Here is a 21602-nt window from a genome sequence, read left to right as displayed (position 1 = left end):
GCTCAGTGGTTGAGCATGAACCAAGAGGTCACTGGTTTGATTCCCAGTCAGGGCACATGCCCGGGTTGCAGGCTCAATCCTCAGTGGGGTGCATGCAGGAGGCAGCCAATTGATGTTTCTCTTAGCCATGTTTCTATTTCTCCAGCCGTCTCCCTTCCTCTCTCTCTAAAATAAAATCAATAAAAACATTTTAAAAAAATGAGCCTGCTATAGTTGGTGAAACATCTAACTCATCCTAATACCTTGGCAGGGCCGGACCACATGATTTCACAGGCCTAATATGGCCAGATGTTCCCCACCCCTGCTTTAAAGGAATGGAGTCTCTGGATAAAGGAGTATTGTATTCTTGCCATTTTCTAGAAGTCTGAAATTAAAAAGTTTTAAAAAGACAAAAATGTTGCCTGGCCAGCATGCTCAGTGGTTAAGTGTTGACCTATGAACCTATGGTCACGGTTTGATTCTGGTCAGGGCACATGCCCGGGTTGTGAGCTCAATCCCCAGTGTGGGGCGTGCAGGAGGCAGCCGATCAATGATACCCTCTTTTCATTGATGTTTCTATCTTCTCCCTTCCTCTCTGAAATCAATAATAAAAAACCAAACACATGCTTATTAAATGTCAGCTCATTAAAGATCACATACATTTTCAATAATTAGACAAGTAATTTAGTATCATGGGAGCAAAGTTCCTTGGGCCTCACCTAGATCCCTGTATACCCTGAGAGTTCAATGCTAACGCAAAGCCAGGTCCTGTTTTCCCACTGCTTGAAATAAGATGCAACTTCCCATCAGGGAACCTGATAATTTTCCCTACTCTCAGAGACAAGGTGCCCCACCAGGGTGCCACGGAAATAAAAATGCATTATTTTATTCTTACTAGAGGCCTGGTGCACGACATTCATGCACTGGGGTGGGGGTGGGGTGGTGTTCCTCAGCCCGGTCTGAGCCCTCTCACAGTCCGGGGCTCTTGCAGTCCAGGACCCCTCACACCTTACCACCCGCCTGCAGCAGAGGTGGGAGAGGCTCCGCCACTGCCACTGTGCTCACCAGCTGTGAGCCCAGCTTCTGGCTGAGTGGTGCTCCACCTGTGGGAGCACACTGACCACCAGGGGGCAGCTCCTGCATTGAGCATCTGCTCCCTGGTGGTCAGTGCATCATCATAGTGACCGGTCATAATGGTCACTTAGGCTTTTATATATATACTAGGGGCCCGGTGCACGAAATTCGTGCACTGGGTGTGTGTGTGGGGGGAGTGTCCCTCAGCCCAGCCTGCCCGCTCTCACATACTGGGAGCCCTCAGGCATTGACCCCCATCACCCTCCAATCGCAGGATCGGCCCCTTGCCCAGGCCTGACGCCTCTGGCCTAGGCATCCGGCCCAGGCAGCGGGGACCTGCAGCTGCAGCAGCCCCACGATCGTGGGCTTCGCTTTAGGCCCAGGCAAGGGACCCCTAGCTCCTGGGACTACCAGCTTCGACCGTGCCCAGCTCCCATCGCTGGCTCCACCCCTACTTCCTGCTATCACTGGCCAGGGCGGAAAAGGCACCTGATTCTCCGATCATGGCTGGGGGGCAGGGCAAAGGCGGCCCCAGGGCCGCTTTTGCCCTGCCCCCCAACTCTTAGCTCCCCGCTGGGTTTCCGATCACTGTCAGTGGCAGGGGGCTTCTTCCTGCTTTCCCTTTCGCCTCCCTGCATTGTGCCTCCATATGCAAATTAGCTGCCATCTTGTTGGCAGTTAACTGCCAATCTTAGTTGGCAGTTAATTTGCATATAGCCCTGATTAGCCAATGAAAAGGGTAGCTCGTACGCCAATTACCATTTTTCTCTTTTATTAGTGTTGATAGATGCCTTAAGAATGCTTATTTTGTGTTTCCTGGGGCCTAAGTGACAGAGATTTTATCTGAAGTTTGTAGTATTCCTTGGATCAAGCCACTATACTACACGCACGCACACACACACACACACACACAAGAAACATGAAAATAGAAACTTCTACTTGGGTTTTTCCCCCCCTCTACAGTGGTTTCCTCTAGGAATGAGGCCAGGGGTTGGAGGAAAGGGACTTTAATTTATCTATTTTATTTATTTATATGGATTTGTATTTTTAAATATTTTCTAGATCTTTTGAAAATTGCTTTTAACATTATGAAACACTCCTTTGACCTAAAAAATAGTAAAAGTTTTGTGATGTTGCACTATAGTTTTGCAAGATACTGCCATTGGAAGAAACAGAATTCTCTTATTTCTTATAATTGGCATGTGAATATTACACTTATCTCAAAACAAAAAGTTGTTAAAAAACAAAGCTAGTTTAAAAAACACACACACACACACACATCAGCTTAAGACACTAAAAAGTAACCATGAGCCAATTAGCAATCCCTACGTAACACAGATATGAGGCACATGTGGAATTGTTTTTAGAACCTGTTTAGAAAGCCTCTCTCTATAAATAGGTTCAGCCCTTTGGGAAAGCAAGTTGGCAATAAATAGCAAGAGTCTTATAATTCCATTTGTAGGAATTTATTCTGAGGAAATAATCCTAATTACCAAACAAAACAAAACAATAAACTGCACAAAAGCCCTGACCGGTTTGGCTCAGTGGATAGAGCGTCGGCCTGCGGACTCAAGGGTCCTGGGTCGATTCCAGTCAAGGGCATGTACCTTGGTTGCGGGCACATCCCCAGTGGGGAGTGTGCAGGAGGCAGCTGATTGTTTCTCTCTCATCGATGTTTCTAACTCCCTATCCCTCTCCCTTCCTCTCTGTAAAAAATCAATAAAATATATTTTTTTAAAAAAACACTGCACAAAAATGTTCACCACAGCATTATTTATAACAGTGAGAACCTGTAAACAACACGAAGGAAAATTTAAATAGGGTAAATGACAGAGAACAGAGTAACATGTATGTTGCAGTCAGAAAGATGCATGTAAAGAAGTTTTTTAGTGGGAAAATGCTTCATTATAATGTTCAGAAAAAAGGTAAGATGACCACCTGGCACATGTAATACAATCATAACTAAATAAGTGTGTAGAAATCCCTCGGCTGCCAGCTTGCTTGGCACATCATCCTGATACACCAAGGTTGTGAGTTCAATCCCTGGTCAGGGCACATACAAGAATCAACCAATGTATGCACAAATAAGTGGAACAACAAAATTTATCTCTCTCTCTCACTCTCATAAAATTTTTTAAAGTGTGTAGAAAAACTTAGAAATGCAGGAAAATGTTTCCAGTGGTTGTCTTTAAATGCTGAGTACATTGATTTTTTTTTCTTTCTACTTTTCACAAAAATATTTAATGCCTATATGTTACTTAAATATTGAAAAATGAAACTGCATTATAAAATATATTTTATTGATTTTTTACAGAGAGGAAGGGAGAGAGATAGAGAGTCAGAAACATAGATGAGAGAGAAACATTGATCATCCGCCTCCTGCACATCCCCCACTGGGGATGTGCCCGCAACCCAGGTACATGCCCTTGACCGGAATCGAACCCAGGACCCTTCAGTCCGCAGGCCAACGCTCTATCCACTGAGCCAAACTGGTTTTGGCTGAAACTGCATTTTAAAAGAAAATAAAGCTACTCCTTATTTCAAGATGCTGTGGAGCATTCTGGGTGGTCTGCCCTGGGGTCAGTCATTGCCAGGCCGGTCCGAGGGAATTTAGGTCCCACAGAACAGCAGCATCTTCCACCTGTAGGGGTCCCTCAGCCTCAAAGTCCTAGTTCTGTCTTCTACAGACACGATGGGACTCTTGGATTCTAATCTTCCATGGCCCAGCAGGTGAGCTAGGTACCAAGTGGTTTCCGTTTATCAGCCTAACCCTCAGAACTTATACAGGACGGGGCAAAAGTAGGTTTACAGTTGTGAGTAGGTTGGAGTGTGGTACATGAAACATGGAGATTATTCTTGTATTACTAATTGTATTATTTGCCACACGAACAACTATAAACCAACTTTTGCCCCACCCTGTATTTACCACAATTCCAAACTGGAAACTAGGTGTAGTGTTCTGCAAGGTACTTCACTGCATAGGAACCCTTATATATTCTCTGGGTAAGAAACCCAGAGTTTAAGACTTAAAATCTAAACCTGATGGTGGTCCCTCAGTCAAAAAGCCATAGGATGAAGCAAGGGCCCTCTGCACTAAGATTCAGGTGATGTGAAAGGGACAGGCACATTCACATGCAAGCACATGAATTGGGAGATGGACTACAGGAAGGCTCAGAGGGGGACCAGAAGGACCAAGTCCAGAAGGGAAAGATTATGGAGGAATTAGAAGACTCATGGAGCTGACGGGGACTTAGAGAGGAAGGCCCACAGGGAAGGCTGGGGGGAAAATTGTGGCAGAATCTGATTTTCTTTTAGTAATTAAAAAATATTACTTATTGATTTTAGAAAGAGAGGAAGGGACACAGAGAGAAAAACATTGATTTGTTGTTCCACTTATTTATGCATTCATTGGTTGATTTAAAAAAATATTGATTTCAGAGAGGAAGGGAGAGGGAGAGAGAGATAGAAACATCCATGATAAGAGAGAATCATTAATCGGCTGCCTCCTGCATGCACCCTACCGGGGATCAAGACCCGCAACCCAGGCATGTGCCCTTGACTAGAATTGAACCCGGGATCCTTCAGTCCTCAGGCCGATGCTCTATCCACTGATCCAAACAAGCTAGGGCCATTGGTTAATTCTTTTTTTTTTTTAAAATATATTTTATTGATTTTCTACAGAGAGGAAGAGAGAGAGACAGAGAGCCAGAAACATCGGTGAGAGAGAAACATCGATCAGCTGCCTCCTGCACATCTACTGGGGATGTGCCCGCAACCCAGGCACATGCCCCCGACCGGAATCGAACCCGGGACCCCTCAGTCCGCAGGCCGACGCTCTATCCACTGAGCCAAATCGGTTTCGGCATTGGTTAATTCTTATATGTGCTCTGACCCAGATCAAACCCGCAACCTTGGTGTATCAAGACGATGCTCTGACCAACTGAGCTATATGGCCAGGGCCCTCTTTTCATATCCTCACCCAAGGGTATGTTTTCATTGATATTAGAGATGGAGAAAGGGAGAGGGAGAGAGAGAGAGAAACTGATGTGAGAGAGAAATATCGGTCAGTTGCCTTCCATAGTGTCCTGACTGAGGATTGAACCTACAATCTGGGTACATACCCTAACCAGGAATTGAACCTGTGACCATTTGGTGCACGGGACGATGCTCTAACCAACTGAGATACACTGGCCAGGGCCCTCAGCAGAACCTTAATCACGTGCACAGAATCTTTAGTGTTTTTCAGTAAATGTTCTAGATAGTCAAGTAAATAGGGAAACGAATTTTCTTAAAAACTTTAAAATGAGTTCTCCTCTCCCAGGTTCATTATCTACAGAATTAATGGCCAAAGGCCCAGGAGGCAGTGGGTTCAGTGAACCAGAGGGTACCCTTCGCTTCTTTGAGCCTCAGTTTCTCTGTCTATAAAATAAATAGTACCTATGGCACAGGTTGCCATCAAGATTTGATGACATAAATACATGCAAAACTCTTACTACACATGAAGCCACACAGTAAGACTTCAATAAATGTCAGTTTCTAGTAATAACAAAAATGCTTTTATTACCACTATGTTTAGGAGACAGGAGTTCCCCACATAAGAGGTGATCAAGCACAAGCTGGTGGGAGGCTGTGGAGAGGACTTGAGCACTAGACATATAATTGACTAAATCCATGGTCGGCAAACCGCAGCTCGCGAGCCACACGTGGCTCTTTGGCCCCTTCAGTGTGGCTCTTCCACAAAATACCACGTGTGGGCGCGCACGTACAGTGCGATTAAAACTTCGTGGCCCATGCGCAGAAGTCGGTATTTAGTGGAAGAGCTGGTATTTTGCGGAAGAGCCACACTGAAGGGGCCAAAGAGCCGCATGTGGCTTGCGAGCCGCGGTTTGCCAGCCGCAGTTTGCCGACCACTGGACTAAATCACCTTTAAGGTGCCTCCTCCCACTTTCATGATTATGAGTCTCTTAAGAGAGCAAGAGGAGGGGAGAGGGAGAAAAAGGGAGAGAGGCAGGGTATACGGAGGGAGGTAAAGAGGGAGAGAGAAAGATCACTTTACTACAGGGTCACATTTCCTGACATGTTTCTTTTTAGGGCAAAGGACTAATCTCTTGATCCCTCGTTTCTCAAACTGAGCCTCATCCAAGAATGATGGGTACGTCAGAGACAAAAGTTAAAGCAGTGGTGACTATGGCGTTACAGTGACCCCTCATAACTCACCAAAATATCTACCCACACTAGACTACTATGCATTGATTTAAAGAATAAGTTATAAAAATAAAGAAAGAGAAAAAGATTAACAGTTATAGCCCTGACTGGTGTGGGTCAGTTACTTAAGTGTAGTCCCACACTCCGTAAGGTCAACAGTTCCATTCCCGGTCAGAACATGTGCCCAGGTTGTGGGTTTGATCCCCATTCGAGGTTTGTATGGGAGGCAGCCGATTAATGTTTCTCTCTCACATCGATGTCTCTCTCTCCTTCCCTCTCCCTCTCTCTCTTAAATCAATGAAAACATATCCTCAGGTGAGGATTAAAAAAAATTATAATTCCTATTGCAAACTTGCAGTGAATCATGGGAGATTGAATACATGCATTTATTGCTATTCCTCCCCCAAACCCAAATAAAACGACAGTAAAAGGATAAAGGTATAAAGCCATGAAGACAATAAGAACAGAGGAGACAACAGCAGCTAGAGATAGTAACAACATTCTGGAAAATGAAGAATAGATGTAATAGTGACTAATTCTCAGAGGAGCCTGAGCTGACACCTAGATGCCTGTGAGGAGGGAGCCAGGGAGGAGCAGGCCAGTCTGTGCTGTAGGCTTTCCAAAGGCTCAGGAACTGGCAGCACCTCTGAAGGTGGGAGTGGAGGTAGAGTTGGAAACAGGTGACTTGTTTGAAAGTCCAAATAAAGAACAGTTCAGTCCTAGCTGGTTTGGCTCAGGGGATAGAGTGTGAACCTGTGGACTGAAGGGTCCTGGGTTCAATTCTGGTCAAGGGCATATGCCTGGGTTTCGGGCTCAATCCCCAGTAGGGGGCATGCAGGAGGCAGCTGATCAGTTTTTCTCTCATCATTGATGTTTCTATCTTTCTCTCCCTCTCCATTCTTCTCAATCTATAATAATAAAAGTGTAATATGCTAATTCGACCGGATGTCCTTCCGGACAACCTTCCGGATGAAGCCGGAGCTGCGAGGGAAGCCCGGGTCCGGGGTGCTAGAGGGAAGCCGGTGCTGGCAGCCGGGGGAAGGAAGGCCTACTCTTGCACGAATTTTGTGCATCGGGCCTCTAATAAAAATATATAAAAAAAAGAACAACAACAGAAAGAACAGTTCAGCCCTGGCATCCCCTCCCCCAGTTCTCACAGTCAAGCAACCAGCCCTCTTCCTACCACAGCAAAGTCAGCACCTGGGAATTTATACACAACAGTAGTGTCTTGGCAATTTTCCCAAATGCACCTCCCTTTACACTATATTAGATTCTTACTTGTATATTCTTCAGAGTACTGTTACCATAAAAGCATTGAACTACAGAGAAATTAACAGTATAGCAATTGAATAGTGATGTCTTCAATGTCTCAGACTACTGTTTTCATCAACCTGATAAAAAATGTCTGTAATATATTCATCAGTTCTCTTTACCTGATTCAATGGAAAACAGGTATCTAACTTCAACAACCTTCTTTCTTTTTTTATTTCAGAGAGAGAAAGGGAGAGGGAGAGAGAGGTAGAAACAATAATGAGAAAATGCTTAAAAAACCCAATGAGAAATCACTAATTGGCTGTCTCCTGCATGCCCCCTACTGGGGATCGAGCCTGCAACCCAGGTATGTGCTCTGACTGGGAATCGAACCGTGACCTCCTGGTTCATGGGTTAACGCTCAACAATTGAGCCACACTGGCTGGGCAACAACTGTCGTTCTTTTTTTTTTTTTTAAATGTTTCTTTTATTGATTTCAGAGAGAAAGGAAGAGGGAGAGAGAGATAGAAACATCATTGATGAGAGAGAATCATTGATTGGCTGCCTTCTGCACGCTCCCACTGGGGATCAAGCCTGCAACCTGGGCATGTGCCCTTGGCTGGAATTGAACCCAGGACCCTTCAGTCCACAGGCTGATGCTCTATCCACGGAGCCAAACCAGCCAGGGCAACAACTGTCATTCTTAAGTATGAGTATCTTCATGCTAAGTTAATTAGTATTTCTTAAAGCTTTATTCTTTCATAACATCTGGGCAACAAACATTTAAACTCACAAATAATGCAGAATTAAAATCTGTTATTATGACATAATTCATTTGGTAATTAGTTGCCCAAGATGCACAGTAGAGTCACAATACTATACAGCTTTGTTCTTAAATGTGGCCAAGGACCACCAGCCATTGGAGGAAAGTCCTTAATGCAAAACACAGAGTACAACAAGAAAAAGGAGCTATGAGGAAACAAAGACTATTCTCTGGAGCAGAGACACCTCAAAAACCAAATATAAAAATAAAACTATAGCTTTAGAAAAGGAAGATAATGCATGTAGGAAAAAAGAAAAAGTACTTAAAACCAAAACCCCAGCTGGTTTGGCTGAGTGGATAGAGCATCAGCCTGCAGACTGAAGGGTCCTGGGTTTGATTCTGGTCAAGGGCATATGCCTGGGTTGTGGGATCAATACCCACTAGGGGGTGTGCAGGAGGCAGATGATCAATGATTCTCATCATTGATGTTTCTCTCTCTCTCTCTCTCTCTCCCTTTCCCTTCCTCTCTGAAATCAATCTATAATAATAAAAGCATAATATGCTAATTAGACCAGATGTCCTTCCAAACAACCTTCTGGATGACCTTCGGGATGAAGCTGGGGCTGCGAGGGAAGCCTGGGTCCCGGGTGCCAGCAGCCAGGGGAAAGAAGGTCTACACTTGCACGAATTTCGTGCACTGGGCCTCTAGAAAAATATATTTTAAAAACCCCACAAAACATAGTGCCCTGGCTGGTTTTCTTAATGATTAATGCAATGAAGGATCACAGGTTTGATTCCCAGTTAAGCACACATTACCTGGGTTGCAGGTTCTTGCAAGTTCGATCCCCATCCCCAGTCCGGGCACATACAGGAGGCAACCAATCAATGTCTCTATCTCAAATTGGTGTTTCTTTCACTCTCTCTAAAAATCACTGGAAAAAATATCCTTGGAGCCGTGGCTCAGTTGGTTGGAGCATTATTCCATACACCAAAAGGTGAAGGGTTTGATCCCTGGTCAGGGTTCATGCGGGAGGCAGCTGCTTGATATTTTGATATTTTCTCTCCACTTCTTTCTTTTCCTTCCTCCCTCCCTCCCCCCCCTCCCCCCTCCCTCCCTCTGTCTCTCTCTCTCTCAAGTCAATTAAAAAATGTTTTTAAATTATAAAAGAGCCCTGGCCTGTGTAGCTCAGTTGGTTGGGTCTCATCCTATGCACTAAAAGGTTGCTGGCTCAATTCCCAGTCAGGGCACATGCCCAGGTTTCGGGCTTGGTCCCCAGTGAGGGGCATGCAAGAGGCAGTCAATCAATGATTCTCTCTCATTGTTTCTGTCTCTCTCTCCCTTTCCCCTCTCTATAAAATCAATACATATTTTTTAAAAATAAATAAAAAAAGGTATTGTACAGTTGCTAACAGGGTCAAAATATGTTACACTGTAACATGGATTTGGCTTTGCTTTCTCTTCCTCTGCAAACGATTTTTAAAATTCCAATTCCAAACAGGGGTTCCTGCATTTGTAGTCATCCTGGAGGAGAGGGGTCATCTAAGCTTTTGGCACAGTCCTCCAGAGAATGAAGAAACATGCAAAGAAAAGGGGCGGGAGTTAAAAAAGAACTCCCTAATGATGAAGGCTCTCAAAGTTCCGATCTGAGGGAGGCAGATCCAGTAGATCCTCTGGCAAGTTCTCCCAGGCCCAAGAATGCAAATTCTACCCACAGCAAAGGCTGCCTGCAAGCACTTCCATGAACCTGTGTACTTTAGGCTGCCATTTGGTAGACAGTGGGTGACTGAAGCTCCAGACCAAAGCCCCGAAGGCTCTGTGATCCATTTAGCAACTTTTTCTTTTCTTTTTGTCAGGATGAGGGTGACAAAAAACTCAGGCCTCTCTTATATAGTCAGAATGGCCAGAGCCCTGGATGTTAAATTCTACCACTTCTGAAGATCCTTAGCCAAAGAATCAGAAATTGTGTCCAAAATCCTACCACTTCCTGCCAAATGTAGCTGAATGAATAACCAAAACATCTGCCTTCAAGAGGAACTAACTCAGCATACCACTTAACCAGTGATCAGCCCAGGAAGTGGCATCCTGGAGTTAAGAACAACTCCCCTGGGGGCTCCAGAGGAAGGACGGGCTCCTGCCATGCAGTATGGGGCACCACAGCACCCAGGCCTGGGTCTCACCCAAGACCCTGCTGGAGAGCCAGACAGGCCGTGCAAAGCAATGTCTGCCAGACACCCAGGCTCTGTGCCAGCACACCCAAGGCAAAAAGGGAGAAATGGATGGAAGATCTTATGAAAAAGAGCTTTCTTTCTTATTTTTAGCTCCAAGCAAGAAGGAGGGCCCAAATAGCATTTAGAGGGAGGAGAAGAGACAGAATGATTAAGAGCTCTGGCTCTAACGCTGACCTTATCACCAGCAGGCTGTGTGACCCTGGGCACATGTGTTGAATTCTCAGAGCCTCCAGCTTCTTATCTGAGGGTGGGGATCATAGTGGTGCCTACTCATGGGTGTTGTGAGGTTCACAGGAGATGGTGTACATAAAAGCCTCAGAACAGTGCCTTACTCAGTGAGTATGTAATGTTATTTATGACGATCTCCTCAGAGTGAGCCTTGCAGGCAGCATCTCCAAACGTTAGATCTTCAGGCTCTCATGGAGCAGACTCCAGACTCAAAACCACCTAATAGAGCAATTAATTCTGTGTGTGCTGCTGTGTCCTCTGTGGGTCGTGTGTGTGGTATTCACAATCAGCCTGCCTCCTCCCAGGGTCACCTCCATCTCTGGAGCCCAGCACGATTCCCCCACTGGCTCTAAGGAACCACTGCAGCAACTGTATTACTCACTTGGCATTCAGCATGTCCTGCCATATTTGTTCTCTGGATATGCCAAGACCTCAACTAGGGTGCAAATTCAAGAGCACAGGCTGCTTTCCTTATAGTTCCCAGATTGTCTGGCATTAGGCCTTACCCACAGCAGACACTGACACGTTCCTAGAACCACAAACAGTGCCCTCAGTGAACTGTTCCAGCACGACAGTCCCCTTCACATGTTTATCTAGTCGAGAGCCCAGAGTCTCCTGTGGACATTCACTTACCTCATCCAGCTGTCTCTTCGTCTCCTCTTCCATCCTTCGAATGTCGTCCATGGTCAGGTCAACCCACTTATCGAGCCAACAGAACAGCTGCCTGTGGAAGTTTGTAAACAGACGCTTCTCTTGCTATAAAAAGGAGGGAACTCAGTTAGAACCCAAGAGGTGAAGGCCACCGTTGTAGCTCCCTTCCCCATAATCACCGAACCAATAGCCACACTTTATTTTTTAGTTTTTTTTAACCATTCTTTTAAAAAAATGTTTTTATTGATTTTTAGAGAGAGGGGAAGGGAGCAGGATGAGAGAAAAACATCGACTGGCTGCCTCCTGCATACCCCCTACTGGGGATCGAGCCCACAATCCAGGCTTGTGCCCTGACCAGAAATCGAACCGGTGACCTCTTGGTTCAAGAGTCGACGCTTTACCACTGGGCCACCTGGCCGGGCCAATACCCACACTTTAATGGGGAGGTGGGGGAAGAGTGATGCCTGGCTGGCTTAACTAGAGCAGTCCTCCAGTCCCATAGGGTCAGTGACTTTTGCCGTCACAAGTCTAATAGGTACGGCTTTGAGTGGGAGGGGGCCCCCAGGAGAAAAAGGGTGTCTACCTCACAGCTAGGCCCTGTGCCCAAAATGCTACCTAGATAGCAACCCATGAGCTCACAGCTAAGCCAAGGCCCCAAAACAACTGTGCCAAGTTTCCTCCTTGTCTCTGAAGACTAAAGCCAGGTTAAAACTGGCCAACAGCAGCTATAAAATATAGCCCAAGAGTGAGGCTCTAACACATCAGAAAAAAAGGCTATAAAAACTCCTTCCATGTGCCTAGTTCAGTAATTCAGGGCACTGGAGAATCTGGCTCACAGTGCCTCTTGCCTTTTGGCTTCAAGAAAAGACAGAGATTTTTATTTGTATTTCAATCATAGTAAGCCTCTTCCTGTTTCCTTTTTTTTTTGGCCTCAGTTTCCTTCCCTGTCACATGTGGTGCCCTTGGATGGACAGTATTAAACTGTAAGACAGTTAAGTATAAGGATACATGGGGGTCTGGGAAATCAAACTGAAATATTTGAATGTCATCTACCCTAGGATACAAGTCACATGGGTTGTATGATCTTCTCTTGGGCAAAACACCCCCCACCAACCCATAAAACTGGGAAGGCCTCACCTGGTCACTTACCTTATGTATAAAGTTTTCCACTTTGTTCTGCAGGCCCCACCACTTGAACTTGACAGTAACCAGTTTGTATGCACACATGTATGGGCACTCTTTCTGATTTACAAGTTCTTGCTGTATTAGAAACACATCCACAGGCAGGCAGGTAACTAACAGAACTGAGCTCTGGCTCTCCCTTAGCCCAGCCAGCCCCAGCCATTGGGAGAGGCCCACCCACATTGGGTCCATCCCCCTGGTGGTGAGGATGTGAACTGCACCTTCCAATTGGGGCCCAAGGGTCCTCGGCCTGTTTTCATAGATTTAAATTTTGCTGGGTCTTCCTCTGCCTTGTAATCCTGAGAAATGGTAGAATTGGAGTTGGGGGAGGGAGGAAAGGAGGAAGACAGAGATAGGGAGAGAGGGAGATAGGAAGATGAAGGGAGGGAGAGAGGAATCAGATTTTCCATCAAAGTACACTTCACGCCAATCTTAATGCTGATGGCCAACAGAAAATACGGGAAAATATTATAAACAGGATATGGAACTGTTACATTTGCCACAGAGGAGTGTTCTGGTGGCTTTCTCTGCCAGGGTTTGTGTTCAGTTCTACCATATGAAAGTGTCACCAGACTGTTTGAGCAGACATGTATTCTACTGTCTAAAAACAATTTTCAGCCTGGGGTGAGCATCCAAATTACCAGGGACAGCTTTTTAAAAATACAGATTTCTGAGCCACTCCACCTAAAACCCAATGAATAAGAATATCTGAAGATAAGGGCAGCATGGTTTTTTGTTTGTTTGTTTGTTTTTTTAACCTCTGGGGGTGACTCTAAAACACACAGCCAGAGCTAAGAACAACTGGCTGTCGTTCCTGAGATCTAACCTGATCTCTGTCTGGCTTCTTTCTTTCTTTTCTTTTTTTAAACTGCCTTGTTTTAATAAAATCATTATTAGAAATGTTCAATGTATCGAACATAAAGTGTTCAATTATAGTATCCTCTTGTGCATTTTTGTCAGTTTCACTTCACTGATGTGGAATGCAGTCAATGCTGTGGGGTAATTAACCATAATAAAAGCTGAATCTTTGGCAGTTCCTCTGCATTGACTGTGGGCCCATGAAAAGCAAACTCATAGCAACTACCTAACAAAAATAATGACATTAACAAATCACAGACATACACACACAGTCATAAAATATTTCCCAAAGCTAAGAAGATTATTTATGCATGCTTTAAAAAAAAAAAATCTTCCCTACCTCTGCTTCTCTCCATTCACATGAAACAGAGTTGACAAAATACTCGAAGAGTCATACTCTTTGCTAGCATTTCTGTCTGAGAAATATCTGTGTATGTATGTTCAGTTTGAGAAGATCCATCAAGCTGCACGCACCCTTATGATATATTCACTTTGCTATATATATATCCCTGGGATACAGAGAGCAAACACTATTCAAATTCCTGTTCCCTGATTCCATCAGGCCTGTCAGACAGGAAGAGTACTGAATGAGGGAGAACTACCCTTTCCTTTCCTGAACAAATACCTCCTGTGAGCACAGCAGTGAGCAGGTCCCTGCACTCTCCACCTGCATGGTCAAACAGTGGACCATCCTTTGCTAGGCACCTGCTGCCATGTATGTTACTCTGAGAAACAACTACCAATTTGTTGATGGCAGGAGACTTGTCTTTTCACATATCTGGAACATTCCTTGCATGGAACACACAAAACAGAATACTCCAAACACAACAGGCAGGCACTAAATGTTTCTTAATTACTGGGTTGGAAAAATAAATTTGAGAACTAGTTTCAGGCTAAGTGTCATTTCAGCAGGGCAGATCACCCTCAGGACTACCAATAGGACCTACCCTGTCCAGTGATAATTTCCAGAGGCCAAACAGGACACACACATCTGGGCCACTATTTCCCTGGTAGTGTTCCCGGGTCAAGACAAGGGAATTCTTAATACTAATTTAAAAAATAAAACAATACCCAAGAGAGAACTTCCCATTTAGCCAAGTTGGGTCTGGTTCCCTGATTTCTCTGACACTTAGAAGTCATTTCTTCATCTCAGAGGCTACCCACATCTCTAAACAGTTCCTACCTTGCTAAGTACTTGGCTTCGATCTGCAATGTCTATATACACGGTTTCCACATGTTTCCACGACTCAGACTCCAGTTTATGCACCTGCAGGAACAAGGAGCACCACTGTGTAGTTTTTGTCAGCTATAAAGCACCCTTTACCCAGAAGGGACACCTAAAAACAGCTATTCCCATAGCTAGAGATGTGAGATCTCTACTGGCAAAGAATTACAAAGAAAATTATTCAAAAGAATGGGAAGATGAATTTTAAGTGGGTACACATTTGAGAACTAATGCTCTCATTTTTCAGCCTAACACTCTCGGGGCTACCTATAGTACCTATATTATCTCCACATGTTCCCCCTTTGTGAAGACGATAAAACACTCGCGGAAATGTTGCCTGCTTAGCCATATACTGTTTATTTGGATGCTTTTAATAAATTAATTCCAACATGTTGTACATATACATAATATGAAATTATGATACAAATTCAAAATATACAAAAGGATATGATACAGAGTAATTCTTTGTCTTGTTTATCTCCCAGTCCTCTCCAGAGTTAACACCACTGCTACCAGATTCTATGCACTTATAAACATCCATGTGTGAAGATCTTTCTTTTAATACAAATGGTAGTACATAATACACACCGTTTTGCATCCTGTTTTCTTAAACAATGAACAATATATCTTGAAGATTTTTCCCTATTGGTTCTTTTCTCTCTCTATTGGTTCTTTATAATGTTTGCAAAATATATCACTATAAGGCTGAACCAGAATTTGTGTTCTACTGGTGGGCTCTTGTATTGTTTTTAATCTTTGACTACACAAAGAATGCTACAATGAACTTTCCTGTATATAAGTTATTTCGTGCATGTGTTAACATAACTGTATGATAAATTCCTGGTGTGGAATTGCTGGGGTAAAGGATAGATGTATTTTAAATTTGAGGAGTTACTGGGAAATTGTGCTCAACAGAGGCTGTAGTCCTGATGTTTTAAAAATACAGCTCCTCTGTACCAGAAGTTGCATTTTAGATCAATCCCAGTACAATGAAAAGGCCCTCTAAGGAGTCTTAAGGATCATATTTTGCAAATCAGAGACGGAGCAGCCCCATTCTGGTAGGACAGGTCTAGCAGAGGCCGCTACCCAGCCGGCCAGGAAAAGGAAAGCACAGAGCGGACCCCATGGCAGGGATGGAGAAGCGACAGGGCGGTCTCAATCCCCTGCCCTGAAGCTTGGAAGCCTTTGGAGCTCTTGGGAAGTGCTACTTACATTCTCCTGCTGGCCAAGGTCGGGTTTGTGCCAGGTTTCAATTTTAATCAGAAAGTCTTCTTTCATGTACTCATTCTGGAAGGGGGGGAAATACCTTATGGTCACCAGGCTCAAAGTTGAAAAGTAAAGATTACTGGATCAGAGACTGCAACCTCTGCCTTACAATAACAGCTAACTTTACTGGGAGCCCACAGCATGCTAGGCATGCATTATCTCACTCAATCCTCACCCCAGCCAACAAGGTCTGCAGTAATTTATAGATCACTAGCTTATGCACAGGGTGCTAGTAATTAGTAGTGTGGGAAGAACAGAGGAAGACTTCCTAGCCCACCAAAAATGTTCATCACTACCCGCTTCCCCCCTAGCCAACCTTTTGCTGAGGTCCAAGTTCTCTTCTCAGCAAATGAACTCTTCATGCTAATTACTATCTTCTTCCCTTAGTGCTTTTTCAAAATTAGAACTAAGCAAAGGAGGAACACATTAGTCCATTAATTCCTTAGCAGGGATTGGGTTCCCAAGTACTGCCTATGTTGACCAACAGGGACAAGGCACTGGATGAGGATGCTGAAAGGTGGAGAGAAGGGGCAATGACCCAGGGGATGGGCATGGAAGAGAAACCCTGCTGACTTCATAATTATGCCACAGGTCAGTGTTCGCTGGGGTCAATAGATGCCCAGTGGGAAGCCCCACTCAGGTCAGCTGAACTGAAGTTCTGTACAAACCTAAAGGTATGACGTGGCATGAGCAGGGAAGAGCCTTGGTTCACTCTGAACATGTGAGAGCCAGAGCTAGGCTCCATGACTGCTGCGCCTTACAAAGCCACATGCCGAGGCAGCTTAAAGAAAGGGGCTTCTTTGCCAAGTAATAGGCTTCTCCTTAGGCCTGAAAGGGTTAGGCCTCAACAACTCCAAAAGTCACCCAAGAGAAAGAGAGGAATACCCAGTAACCTCCAGTGCAGTTACATTTTTATTTCTTTTTTCTTAGAAATCATCTACAATTCCACCCTCCCCACCCCCCCTTGGAAAATACTTACTGTAATAACTGCTCCAAGGCAAGGACATGGAAAGAAGAGAGAAAAAGATTAATGTTAATGAGGGTGAATGAATATCTGGCCCTCAACCCCAGAGATCACAATAGCAAAGAGTTCTCCACTCCCTGGGGCTCACCCACAGTCACCCTCCAATTCCCAGTGAGTGCATCTGGTACCTCAAACGCATCAACCCGCAAGTTTCAATCATATGAAAGTCCCCAAAGACCAAATCTGGGACTTAATTAAAGGAATGACACTATTGGCTCCTTGAGATTCTCTCCAGTTGAGCAAGGAGGGGGACTGGCTCTGAGGAGCTGAAGCAATGAGACCCACCGCTCTGTCTCAGGGCATCACCTGGTGTCCCCCTCACTGCAGGGGCACAGAGCAGGGCACTTTAGGGCAGGCACATCTATCTGCCTCCTGCATCCCTCCTCGCACTGTAACCAAACCTCTCACCCTCTATACTCCCGCTCATTGTAATGAGACCCCTCGGAAAGCACAGTTCAATTATTTATCAGAGAAAATGACTGCAGCTCTAATGTCACTGGGGAACGGACTAGCTCTCCTCCTGACAACAGCCTGGATCATTCTGTACCCTCTGAATTTAGAGTTATCTCAATTTCTGATGGCTGCCACACTGCCATGTTTGGACATTGATAGGACTAACAGTCAAACCCCACAACTCCAAAACTGCAACTAAGGTTACCTGTGAGACTGAGATGAGGAAAAGTCGAAATATAAGGGATAAGATTTATCTTGTATAGAAATAACCCAGGAGACTATAAGTAATTTCCCTAAATTCAATGAAAGAAACTGGGAAGAAAGCACCAGAGTAAGATAACTAAAAGGCCTACTGAAATAACTGCTCTGTTATGAACTTGGAGAAAATTGTGCTAATAAAAAGGACATGGTGAGTATCATATCCATCAAAGAAGTCCAAAAAGACCAGTTTGGAAAAACACTCCAGGGCTGTCCTAGGGGCAGGAGCCCCAGGCTGCAAACGTGGCACATCTAGCAGCCCCATCCCGAGAGTGGAGACAGCAGTCAGGCTGGCCTGGTTTGATCACACAGCCACAAAGGTTTTCCAACTAACCACCTGATTCTGACCCCATGTTCTCCGAGCAACTTTCTCCTTCTAGCTTGGCCTCTGTAAGGACAGAACATGCTAATGAACAGACACACGAGTCTGATCACTTAAGCAAGTGAACATGTTCACTGCATACTGGCATTCTGATTATACACGCTTCGGTGTGTACACTAAATATATTGGCATATGAGGTTTGTATACCTTAGTCTTTTTGAGACCCTGAGAAATAGATCCACTCAGTTCTGACTAGTTACATTTCTAAATCTATGATGACAATGACTCTCATTGGTCCTTAATGCTAATGGGGGTGACCAAACAATCTTCCCTGGTCCTCCCTGCTCCTCCCAACACCTCTGCATCCCCAGCATTCCCTTTTCTTCAAACTGCAATCCTGAGCACACAAAAAAGTCCCAGGAAACCCTTTGTAGTCAGAAAAGCAGGCTCTCTAAGTAAGATTAATAAGGTACTTTCAAACCATGGCTTAGTGAGACTATTCAGTCAAGGGTTAAGGCTAGAGGAAGAGATAGAAAGAGAAACATTTGTTTTCCTCTTCCTACTTTCATTCACAGACCAAACCCCATCTTACCAGCCCACCAACAACAGGGGGGAGACAGAGAAAAGTAAGGTAAGAGCATAGAAACAGCTGATAATGAATGACCAGAGTATTCCAACTCCATTTTCATTCCGCTCAGGAATTTATTCCATGCTTCTTTATCTATCTCACCTCACCCTTTAATCTACTTGGACCAAACTTAGATGTTTGAACTAACCATCTTTCTCCCATCGCCCCCCGGAAGAAACTGGAGATTACCCTTCCTTGTTTATTTTAAAAGAGCAAGCACCTAACTGAACAGATCTAAGATTCAACACATTCATTTCGTATATGGTGACTATGAGTGTGAGGTCAGTACCCACTGGAGAAACCAAGCTTTCCCCTACCCCTGCCTCCTCTTCATGTAGTATTTATTTATTTTAAATATATTTTATTGATTTTTTACAGAGAGGAAGGGAGAGGGATAGAGAGTTAGAAACATTGATGAGAGAGAAACATCGATCAGCTGCCTCCTGCACACTCCCCACTGGGGATGTGCCTGCAACCAAGGTACATGCCCTTGACCAGAATCGAACCTGGGACCCTTGAATCCGCAGGACGATGCTCTATCCACTGAGCCAAACTGGTTAGGGCTCATGTAGTATTTAGAAATTACTTTTATCTCTTTTTTCTTTTGGCCAAAGGTCAGGACAATATGTGAACGAACACTTGACAGCTAAAATAACGCCCATGTCAGCTGCAGCACACTCCCTAGAATTATACAGAGGGCAGTGGCATCTCTCAGTCAGCACAAGCTGTGTACCTAGAACCCTGCCCCACGCATGGAGGAGTCTATGCTATCCGTTTGCCTCCTTTATGCCAAGTTGACAAAGGTTCTTATGACGTATGCTCAATGCAACTCTCTTAGACATCAAGAAAATTCACCTTTGGCCCTAGACCAGACATACACAGCTACAGTGCACATGGTCTTTTAAGAAAGTGTGTGGCCCAGCTGGCATGGCTCAGTGGCTGAGCATCAACCTATGAACCAGGAGGTCATGGTTCGATTCCTGGTTAGGGCACATGCCTGGGTTGCAGGCTCAATCCCCAGTGGGGGATGTGCAGAGGTAGCCAATCAATGATTCTCTACCATTATTGATGTTTCTCTCTCTCTCTCTCCCTTTTCCTTCCTCTCTGAAATCAATAAAATGTATTTTTAAAAAGAAAGTGTGTGCATGCCGCTTTTCAAAGAATTTAACAGCTTCTTGCCCATCTGTAGTAGGGATATTTGCATTTTCAGCAAAGCAATAAAACTCTGTGTCACACACCCCAGGTCCTATCAATGATTATTAATCTCCTGATACAAGGTTCATGAGAATTGGAAAGAGTAATGATCCTGTGCTCTAGACTTTAATCATTCCCAAGTTCACAGGATAAGGACCACAAGGGTGGAACATCCTCATCAGATACAATCTAGGGAGTACCAAGTCCCAACAAATAAAGCAAGTGAAACAGTACATGTAAGCAGAGGCTGGCAAGAGGACAACTTAGCCAGACTATGAAAACAAATGTAGGTTGGCTGGGGGAAAGGCCACACAGCTCACAGAAAGTTCTAGGGGACCTCTAAGAAGCACCCCAGGATAAGGATCAGTACTAGCTTGGGTTCTCCAAGAGAACTACTCTGGAATCTTGGAAAGCTAGGAGTCTGAACTACTCAAAGGGAATCCCAGAAAGTCTAAAATACAAAGTTCTCTGTGGAGGTTCAAGTCTTTCTTTTCCAGAAACTCCAGATAGGAGGCGGACCCAGGTTAAGAAAATAATTCCACTTCCATCTTTAACTACAGAACATGCTAATTGAGTATAAGTCAGGGTTCTTCACAGTGACTTTCCTCTTCCTGGCCCTCCACCCTCCCACCCGAATCTGGCATGCACATTCCATGTGCTATTTAACATATTTGAGATATAACTGATTATAAATATTTTGTCATAAAAAACTGGGCTTATTTCCACTTTCCCCCAATATCACCAATGTTTCGTTTGCTATGTTTTTTTTTGGTTAATCTTCACCCAAAGATATTTTTTCATTGGTTTTCAGAGAGAGTGGAAAGGAGGAGGAGAGACAGAGAGAGAGAAACATTGATGTGAGAGACACATCAATTGGTTGCCTCCCACATGTGCCCAGACCAGGGCCAGTGCAACCAAGGTATGTAACCTTGACCAGGAATTGAACCTGAGACCCTTCAGTCCTCAGGCTGGTGGTCTATCCACTGAACCAAACTGGCTAAGGCTCCTTTGCTATGTTTTCTTGGTGTCCAGTCCTGGCCCTTCCCCAAGGCAAGAAGGTCACCCTCAGGCTCTTTTCTATGACTGTTACCTCTCTCAAGAGTCCCTGGTCTCAACGCTGGTTTTCAAGCCAAACACAAATATATCATATTAAAACTGGAAATTTCAGTATCTAACAATAAGGGAGTGGTTTAAAAAGATCATAGTATATTCATACAATGGAATACCATGCAGCCATTACAAATTTTTAAAAATAGGAGACTATGTAATGACAGGAAAAAGATTCTTCATTTACTGAGTAAAATGAGCAATTTAATAGTTAATATGATATGATCCAAAATTTGTCTAGGAAACATGTCCGGACATTTCATATATGTGTGTATATGTAAGATTTTAAAAAAGGACCAGGAAGAAAGATACTAAAATCTTAACAGTGACTATCTAGGGATACGAGAATCATGGATGGGCCCTGGCCGGGTAGCTCAGTTGGTTAGAGCATCATCCTGATACACCAAGGTTTCAGGCTTAATCCCTGATAAGGCACATACAAGAATCAACCAATGCCCTCACTGGTTTGCTCAGTGGTTAGAGCATCTGCCCACAGACCCAAGGGTCACGGGCTGAATTCCCAGTCAAGGGCACATACCTTGATTGCAGGTTCAATCCCCGGCCCATGTTGGAGCACAAGCAGGAGGCAACCAATTGATGTGTCTCTCTTACACTGATGTTTTTCTCCTTTCTCTCTCTTCCATTCTCTCTAAAAATCAATGGAAAAAATATTCTCACTCCTCGGGTGAGGATTAAAAATGGATA

The 21602-nt window shown here is 44.4% G+C and overlaps 1 protein-coding gene across 1 annotated transcript in view; it reads right to left on the bottom strand.

Moving 5' to 3' along the window:
- The window catches only part of PITPNA (phosphatidylinositol transfer protein alpha), a 42080-nt gene that overhangs the window by 5974 nt on the left and 14504 nt on the right, over positions 1 to 21602 (bottom strand). The window contains exons 5-10 of the mRNA XM_059669199.1: positions 16891 to 16898; positions 15858 to 15932; positions 14604 to 14687; positions 12784 to 12861; positions 12530 to 12640; positions 11363 to 11485 (exon numbers count right to left, since the gene is read on the bottom strand). Of these exons, the coding sequence (XP_059525182.1) occupies positions 11363 to 11485; positions 12530 to 12640; positions 12784 to 12861; positions 14604 to 14687; positions 15858 to 15932; positions 16891 to 16898 (479 nt within the window). The remainder of the gene's footprint in view (positions 1 to 11362; positions 11486 to 12529; positions 12641 to 12783; positions 12862 to 14603; positions 14688 to 15857; positions 15933 to 16890; positions 16899 to 21602) is intronic.

This window comes from Myotis daubentonii, chromosome 16 (assembly GCF_963259705.1).
Source record: "Myotis daubentonii chromosome 16, mMyoDau2.1, whole genome shotgun sequence".
NCBI lineage: Eukaryota > Metazoa > Chordata > Mammalia > Chiroptera > Vespertilionidae > Myotis > Myotis daubentonii.
The sequence above is the reverse complement of the archived record's forward strand: the minus strand, read 5'-3'. Positions and strand labels throughout refer to the sequence as shown.